General features: G+C 40.9%; 1 protein-coding gene across 1 annotated transcript; it reads right to left on the bottom strand.

Moving 5' to 3' along the window:
* Positions 1–3,011: 3,011 nt before the first annotated feature.
* LOC126701666 (uncharacterized) lies at positions 3,012–4,212 on the bottom strand. The gene is made up of 2 exons (XM_050399973.1): positions 4,006–4,212; positions 3,012–3,818 (listed from the first exon to the last, which is right to left on the bottom strand). The coding sequence occupies exons 1-2, from the start codon at positions 4,210–4,212 to the stop codon at positions 3,012–3,014; spliced, it is 1,014 nt and encodes a 337-aa protein (XP_050255930.1).
* Between the last annotated feature and the right edge of the window lie 5,013 nt (positions 4,213–9,225).

Genomic DNA, 9,225 nt, shown 5'->3' with positions numbered 1-9,225 from the left:
AGCTTAGGGTCTGTTTGGATACAGTTAAAAACTGAAAAACATTATAGTAAAATAATTTTTAAATATGTGAATAGTTCTGTGTGACTCATTTTTAATGAAAAAGTTGTTGAAAAATGAAATTTTGTGGGTCTGTGAATAGTACACAATGTCCACTGATTGGCTGAAAAAAGTGAGAAAAGCCAAACTTTGCGGCTACTGTTCATTGAACAGTGCATGAACAGTAGCCGCAAGTCTCACAAACGTGAAAAAAAAAAAAAAGAAGGAAAAATGCAGACGCAGACGTGCTGGGTTTTTAGCCCAATCCGAACGTAGTCTTAATGTTGTCTGGGCAAGTGACTTTTCTAGCCCACCAAAATCTCTCTCTCTCTCTCTCTCTCTCTCTCTCTCGTGAGCGCGCGCGTTAGGAGAGAGTACATGAAAGAAAACAACAAAATTTGAGTGGTTCTTTTCTTCCTTTTGGTTTTGTCATCTTCTATCTCTTTATCCTTTTCTTCCTCTCTTCTCATTCATTTTGTTTGTCTGTTTTTTTTTTTTTTTTCCAATTATTATTATCTGTTTTGGTTTTTTTTCTTCTCATTATTTTTTAAAGCATTTTCTCATATGTTTTCGGTGGTTGTAAAAAAAATGAAGTGCTTATCCATACACAATTTTTAATAAAAATATAATGTGTTACAAAAAAAATCTAATAGGAGTATGTGGGGCCAAAGAATTCGTGATCCCGGCCCACTTTCCATTAGGGCCCAAGGCCCAAGCCGAGGAGAGGTGTTGCCGAGGACATGCAACGAAAGTCCAAATGACTTAGAGATATAGCCGAGGACGACCCTGTCCTCGGAATCCCGAAACCTAGAAGGGAAGAATGGCACGCCATCAAAGGCAGCCCTCAAAGAGCTCCCATAAGAAAGGATGAGTACAGTAGGACTCGCACGGGGGTACAGTGTGGGAGCAATTCAAGGAAAAGCTGTCATCTCTACATTAAATGCGCCAACAAACGTCCTGGCCACATTAATGGGAAAAGACCCCTGAACAGTACAACTTCGGTTATTGCAACTAACAGAAAGTGGGGGAAGGCGGCCGATTGGACAAGCACTCGAGTAGTTACTTGCCTGATTAACAGATGAAGGTCGGGATCGACTGAGAGGGGCTATATAATATAAGAATTCATCCATAAGAAGGGGGGGTGAAAAAAAGAAAGGCCATTATGTATTGTCTCAAGGACTATTGTAACCTAGCATGAAAAAGAATAATAAGTATATTAAGCTCCTTAGACAAAGTCTAAGGACTGGAGCCACTCAGGCCGAGCCGAGGAGAAAGCCTTCTTAAATAAGTTTAGTTCACCCCTGTGCGATTATCATGAACATTATGATTAACGACTGTCTGTTCACCAAAGCCTAGCCTCCTGGCCCACTCTCTACAAATTTATTGTTTGGGCCTTTAACGTTCTGACCCAATACCGATTTGGGGATCGTTACTAATTGAGTCCTTACAATTGGCGCCGTCTGTTGGAAGACTTGTGCATTAGCACAGGCGGCGGTTAGTCATGGTGGGATCAAGCTCCTGCTAACAAGGGTCCCTCAAGAGAAATAGTTTTGGCAATGGTGCAAGTTATGCGAGAGCTTCTCCATCATTTCCAACAACACGTGGTTGTTGCTCTAACTCAGCTTCCACTCAGGGCTACACTTCGAAGCGCCAGTGGCACGGGCAGTCATAGGGGCTTCTAACATCAAGTTTATGCCCCACACACATGCCAAGGGGCTAATCCTCGCAAATCCAATAGGCCGATTCATTGAATTCTCAGAAGTGTTGGACAGAATCAAGGTCTTGCATGGTCCTCGGATTCAAACCTATGGGGAAACCAACTACTTTAAGAAAATATAAGTTTTGAACAAAACCAAGGTCTTGCATGGTTCTCGGACTCAAACCTATAGGGAAACCAATTACTTCAAGAAAATGTAAGTTTTGGACAGAACCAAGGTCTTGCATGGTCCTCGAACTCAAACCTATGGGGAAACCAACTACTTCAAGAAAATGTAAGTTTTGGACAGAATCAAGGTCTTGCATGGTTCTCGGACTCAAACTTATGGGGAAAACAACTACTTTAAGAAAATATAAGTTTTGGACAGAACCAAGGTCTTGCATGATCCTCGGACTCAAACTTATGGGGAAACCAACTACTTCAAGAAAATATAAGTTTTGGATAGAACCAAGGTCTTGCATGGTCCTCAAACTCAAACCTATGGGGAAACCAACTACTTCAAGAAAATATAAGTTTTGGACAGAACCAAGGTCTTGCATGGTCCTCGAAATCAAACTTATGGGGAAACCAACTACTTTAAGAAAATATAAGTTTTGGACAAAATCAAGGTCTTGCATGGTCCTCGGACTCGAACCTATGGGGAAACCAACTACTTTAAGAAAATATAAGTTTTGGACAGAACCAAGATCTTGCATGGTTCTCGGACTCAAGCCTATGGGGAAACTGGATACTCCAAGAAAGTCTAAGTACCAGACGTGGCCTAAGAACGCGCTCGACACCTCGGATGGTGCATTTAGCTCCCTCGAAGTATGTGTAGACGCAGACTTAACGCCCTATAGGCGCGGGTAAGTTAGAATTCTGGGATGTAACTCCAAACATATCATGTGCACAAACATTCATACATGTTAAGATAGTTAATTCGAAAACCATGAGATTCACAGTAATAGTAAATATCGACAAGGGCAAACGAATGTATAATTGAAAGGAAAAAGGGAGAAAGGAATTTCAAATGTATATTCAAAGAGTTTAATTACAAGTAAATTCCAAGGTCCTTAAAACAAAATGGAAACTAATTAACAACTAAACAAAAAGCAAATACAAAAGTTGGCCAGGGCTCCTACTTCTTCAATTTTGTTTTGGCCACTTCCTGGGAAGGCTGAGCATGACTAGCCTCGAGACCCTGAGAGACATCCCCTTCCTGGGGAGGCCGAGTAGGGTTAGCCTCAAGGCCCTCGGAGATATCAACAAGGGGAATGGCCTAAAGGGGCTGAACTAAGAGGGCTGCCTCCTCAGTGTCAGAGACCTGAGCACTGACTGTGGACTTGGCAGCCTCTTGAGACACGTCAAGATTCGGACCTCCAGGTGTTTTTGTCGCTCCGTGAAGCTCTCCTCCCTTAGTCGGCTCGTCAGGAGTGAGAACGAGCTGAGCAGCTTCAGTCTCCTGTGGAGCGCTCACAGTCTTTGAGCTGGCGAAGGCGGTCACACAGATGGCCGGAGGATAGAACACGCTTTTTGCCTTCCACAAGTCAGACGAAGCCTCCACCCCAACTCGTTTGAGGGCCTCATTCCAAACCTGGGAGCAGTACAACCTGCATACACCAGGGATTTGGGCTTTAAGGATGGCCTGGGTTTCAGCCACCCCCGCATCGTAACCCTCCTCCTCGGCTTTGTCCTTAAAAGTTTCGGCCTCAGTCTTGGCAAACTTAGCCTCTGTCTTGGCCTTCACGGCTTCATCCCTGGCCCATTCCGCTACGCCCTTAGCATTCTCTGCCTCGATCAGTTTCTTCTTTAAATCACTGATCTGCTCCTTGGCGATCTCCAATTGCTTCTCGGCAAAAAGTAGGTGCCTCGTTTGGTCTTCGGCCTGTTTTTGGGCACCGGCCAGGCCTGCCTCAACATTATCCTTGGCCCTGGTCATCTCCGTTAAGTCCTCCTTGGCCTTCGCGAGGTCAGCCTCAGAATTTTTAAGGGTTCGCACAGCCTCTATACGTTTATTACGCTCAAGTTCTGCAGACTTACTCTGCCCCTTAGCTTTATCCTCCAGCCTATAGGTGGCCTGGATGGCCTACCAATTGAAACAAACACATTATGACTGAGAATTTAGAAGCAAGAGTCGACGGAGTCATAGGTTTTAGGACCTTTACCATACCCAAGTACCTCTTCACGTTGAGGAAAACCTCCTACATCCTCATACTATTCAATTCTTTCATGTCAATGGGAAGCAGCAGGGTCCTCTCTAGCGCGTCAGCCACATAAGTGCCTTCGCCGTCTCCAAGGTTCCTCATGGATGCATCTTCCATCAATGACTCCCCGTGGAGCATTGGGGCAGGAAGCCAAGCATTTGGCACAGACTGGGTATCGATTCCTTTCCCCTGGCCTTGATACCCGATCTTTAACTGTTTTTGAGCTCGCGGGGCTTCGTCCTCCTCTCGAGAGGATTGAGATTTCCCCCCGTTCATTGGCTCCTTACCCTTGGGACTCCTCTTTCTCTTTGGGTCGGTGGGCTCAAGCCGAGGAGGCAGAGTTGATTGGGGAGGAGTAGGAAGTTTGGGTCGAGGAGGTTGTGGCTGCGATTGGGAAGGAGAAGACCTATTTTGGATGGGCTGGGGCTGTGGTGGGGGAGTGGGAACACTGGGTTATGACCTTCCCTACGCACCCTTCCCCGGCTGACCCTCAATGAGGTCGAACAAGCTGGTCGTGGGCTTTCTCTTAAGACCTATCTCCATCCGAGAAGATGTTCCCATTGACAACAGTTTCGCCTCGGACAAGTCAAGATCACCTAGATCGCCGGAAGAATCCTCGGACGGGTCAGCTTGGTCAAATACACTGAAATCTTCCTCGGATAAACCCAAATCACCCTCATCTTCCTTTGCTTGGTGGGACGGAGAAAAGCCCGTCAACGGGATACCCTCCGGAATAGGAGATCCTTCAAAGACCAAAAACCCTTGCTCGGTTACAGTGATTCTCTGAAGCTGAGGATCGTTAACTCTAATCACATGCTTCGGAGTGGCAAATGACTTCTGGATAGGATCGTACCATAAGATTTTGTGAGCGGCTCTAACTTGGTTGTCCTCTTCGTTTACAAAAACCGCCGCTTTGAGAACGGTTTCCAAATCCTTCCTTTTGGTCAGATGAAAGTACCGCTGAAAGGCGTGTGGATCTGCAAAGGAAAGGCATGTTCATAGTTAGTAACCAAACCACGCAAATTACGATAGCACAAGAGATTAGCCTTCTCCTACTCTCCGTACCCCACCTAGTTCTCCCTTCACAGTTGGGCAAGGAAGGCCATCGTGCCATTCCCCAGATACAATGAGAAAGTCCTTGTTCAATCCTTTACTGGACTCGGGGAGGCACTGCATTAGCCAAACCCTATCGTCTCTTGTCTTCATGTAATAGGATTGGCCCTATAAATGTTGGAGGTTGTAGCACCAGTTTACATCATGATGGGTCAGTCTTAACCCCATTTTTTCATTTAAGGCATCCATATAACCCAGGATCCTAAACACATTAGCAACGCACTGGGTGGGAGCTAATCAGAAATGCCTAAGGTAATCCCTCATTACCTGCCCCATGGGGATTCTCGCACCCCCCCTCTATAAAGGCAAGAAGGGGAATCACCACCTCACCCGTTCTTCTCTTAAGATGCCACTCCCCCTCCTTACAGTACCTCAAACTCATATTGGGGGGTATCCTATAGTCGGCGATGAACTTTTCCATCGCCTCTTTAGTCTCAACCAACTTTTTTAATTTAACCATCCCTAGGAACTGCTAAATAGACTCAGGGGATGACAGGAGAAGGAGAGGAACACGAGAAAAATAAACCCAGAAGAGAGAAAGCACGAGTTAGTGAGAACAGAAAACTTACAGAAAGGAGGAAAAGTTCCTCGGATAGGCTTTTTATGCTAGAAAAAGACTTGAATTTGGATGGAAGTTTGATTGAACACAGGATATGTGCGCCAAAACTCTTAAGTGCGAAAGTAAAGAGACAAAGCAGTTCTAAAAATTATTTATACCTCCCATCAAAAGTAACTGTGCGAATTTTCTCGCTTATAAAGGTAAGGAAATCTCCACCGTTAGATTACCATCGCACTGTTGAACGTGGGAAGCATAGAGCCGCCCGCATTTAATGAAGACGCGTTTCACCTACCAAGGCTCCAAGAACGTGTCTCGGGCAGATGAAGAGTCTTTGGTACTAATAGATGACAAGGATTGACAAGCTATGACAGAGACTTGATGTCATCAAAACCATCCTCTTCGTCCGAGAAGCCGGACAGCAGGGTTTTGAGGGGCTATTGTGGGGGCAGAGAATTTGTGATCCCGGCCCACTTTCCATTAGGGCCCAAGGCCCAAGCCGAGGAGAGATGTTGTCGAGGACATGCAATGAAAGTCGAAATGGCTTAGAGATATAGCCGAGGACGACCCTGTCCTCGGAATCCCGAAACCTAGAAGGGAAGAATGGCACGCCATCAAAGGCAACCCTCAAAGAGCTCTCATAAGAAAGGACGAGTACAGTAGGACTCGCACGGGGGTGCAGTGTGGGAGCGGTTCAAGGAAAAGCTGTCATCTCCGCATTAAATGCGCCAACAAATGTCCTGGCCACATTAATGGGAAAAGACCCCTGAACAATGCGACTTCGATTATTGCAACTAACAGAAAGTGGGGAAAGGCGGCCGATGGGACAAGCACTCGAGTAGTTACCTGCCTGATCAACAGATAGAAGGTCGGGATCAACTGAGAGGGGCTATATAATGTAAGAATTCATCCATAAGAAAGGGGGGTAAAAAAAGAAAGGCCATTATGTATCGTCTCTAGGACTATTGTAACCTAGCCTGAAAAAGAATAATAAGTACATTAAGCTCCTTAGACGAAGTCTAAGGACCGGAGCTACTCAGGCTGAGTCGAGGAGAAAGTCTTCTTAAATAAGTTCAGTTCACCCCTGTGCGATTATCATGAACACCATGATTGACGACTGTCCGTTCACCAAAGCCTAGCCTCCTAACCCACTCTCTACAAATTTATTGTTTGGGCCTTTAACGTTTTAACCTAATACTGATTTGAGGATCGTTACTAATTGAGTCCTTACAGAGTATAAGAGTAAATTTATACAAATTGTATTTTTCATAATCTCATTTTTTTTTTCTCAACCAAATGAAAATGTTTTTCATCCTTCCACTTTTTCATCCTTCAAACCAAACACCATGAGAAATAACTAAAATCTCTTTTATCTGTCCACTTTTCTATCAACTCTCCATTTTCTATTCTCTTACTTTTTTACTCTTCCAACCAAATGGAATGGGAGAAAATTTCCAACTAAAGTTGTACCTTTTACAATTAAGGATGGACTCAAAAATGCACAAAATTGATTATTAGGTGAAGATGTGTGGAAAGTAATGTTTGTGAGGTCTAATTATTTATAGTTCAAGCTAAATTTAACACAAGGAGTTAATTTGAGATGAATTATAACTATAGATGGGGTAATAAACTTTTAAAATAATTATTAGATATTCTCAGAATACAATGATGTAATACTTCATTTTCTTACATTCATGTTAGATACTTAGATCCCACTAATTAAATTCACGTTGAAATTCACTATAAATATGAGAGGAGAGAGTGGGGCTAGCCCAAGGCCCCCTATAAAAAATTGTCTATCCCTTAAGAAAAAAGGCCCCATCCCCCACTATAACTGGCCCAAAATTTTATAAAATTCAAAAAATAAAAAATTTTAAATGGTTGTGCACTTTTTTTAATTTATTTATAGAAATGATGCTAAAGATACCATAAATTTTACTATGGGTTTACAAACTAATATATCAGCAATCATAAAAGAAAAACAATTCATTAATTAGGTTTTTGAAGTTCATCAATCATAGTCACTACCACATCATATTATTAAAAATTTTGTAGTAACTTCAAAATATTTCAAAAAATAGTTGCAAATTTGTTAGATCATCAATGATGGTTAATATTCCCTAATACTTTGAGACTTTAATTTTTGTAGACCAATCTCCTACAAAGCCACACACCAAATAATCTCTCTCTCTCTCTCAAAAGCAAGATATAAAATTAAAAATTGAATTGCATCATTATTTAACTATGCAACATCATATATTCAAGATAAATAAGTTCATTTTTAAAAAAATAATTCTTTTTTATTTATTTTTGTTAAAATTTTTGCTTCAACTATTAAATTATCTATATAAAATTAAGCTTAGTTTGGTTAGTCTTATTCATCAAAATATGTATTTAATGCATCAAATTAATCTTGATTTAATTAGTATTAAATATTTTTTAAAAATTAATATTTACATATAAAATGCTTCACGTAAATTTTTTTCCTTAGGCCCCAAATTATGTTAGGCTAGCCCTGAGAGAGAGTACCATTGCAAACACTCCATTTTCTTCTGTCCTAAAACATGCACAATGTGTTAGCAGATAACCCCAAAAATGCCCAAACCCATTTTCAAGCCCTTTCAGTAATTTCCTTCCTTACTAAAAGTAAGTAATGGAGTACACTAATCATTAACTCAGTCATCATATTTTAGTCATTAACTCATTTATCACATATCATGAAAATGATCTTGAGATTCTAATAATCACAATGATACTTTTGGTTTCCAAATTGGACAGTCAGATTAAAAGATATCATAAGATCAAGTTTTAATTGTTTGCATGCATTCATTTGTGTGGAACATATCACACGTGATTAATTGAAATTAATTATGATTGGTTAACAATTAAAATTAATCTATATATATATATATATATATATATATATATAAAACCGAAGCCTCTGCTGACACCACAATTTTCCACGTCAGCACAATATTTAAAAAATAAAAAATAAAAATAAAAACATTATAACACCTCAAAACTCTAGCAACCTTACTCTCAAAACCCTAGCAACCTTACCCTTCTCTCAAGTTAAGAAATATAAAGTCACAGTTTCTGCAAACTCTCTCTCTCCAAACGTAAATATCAAATTCAACCCCTTTAATTTCTCTTTATATTTTTGAGGCTTCTATAGAGTTATAGTGAGTTATGCTGATTTTGTTTTTTTTTTTTGTGTGTGTATAGATAGTCATAATACTCTAGTATTCCAAGAAAAATTTGTGTTTTCGTTAATTGAAGGCCTTAGAGAGATAAGTGTTGCAGTTTGGAACAGCAATACAAAAGACGATTTCATTGGCAGCGGAAAGTAATTACTTTGTCTCATATTTTTGTTTTTTGAATTGATTTTGTGTGCTTTTTAGACCCTTTTAGATCAATTTTGTTAATTGGGTGTTTTTTTTTTTTTTTTTGATAGGGTCCAATTGGGGAAGGTTCTTTCAAAGGGTTATGACGACCGCACTTGGTATCTGTATACTAATAGTGGGGGGTAAGTGCTATAAATTACTAACCCTTTTAAGTGTATAATCTGTTTCTAAAATTATCTATAATATTTTGTCCTCTGAAAATTTTATCTCTTTAAT

This window comes from Quercus robur, chromosome 2 (assembly GCF_932294415.1).
Source record: "Quercus robur chromosome 2, dhQueRobu3.1, whole genome shotgun sequence".
Lineage (NCBI taxonomy): Eukaryota > Viridiplantae > Streptophyta > Magnoliopsida > Fagales > Fagaceae > Quercus > Quercus robur.
This window is presented reverse-complemented; position numbering and strand designations above follow the sequence as displayed.

What these genes read in the sequence shown, in the direction of transcription:
- LOC126701666 (XM_050399973.1), bottom strand. Translation starts at nt 4,212, where the DNA reads ATGAACGGGGGGAAATCTCAATCCTCTCGAGAGGAGGACGAAGCCCCG. An exon ending in GAGACGGCGAAGGCACTTAT is followed by an intron (nt 3,819 to 4,005) that starts GTGGCTGACGCG and finishes TTCAATTGGTAG; the next exon opens with GCCATCCAGGCCACCTATAG.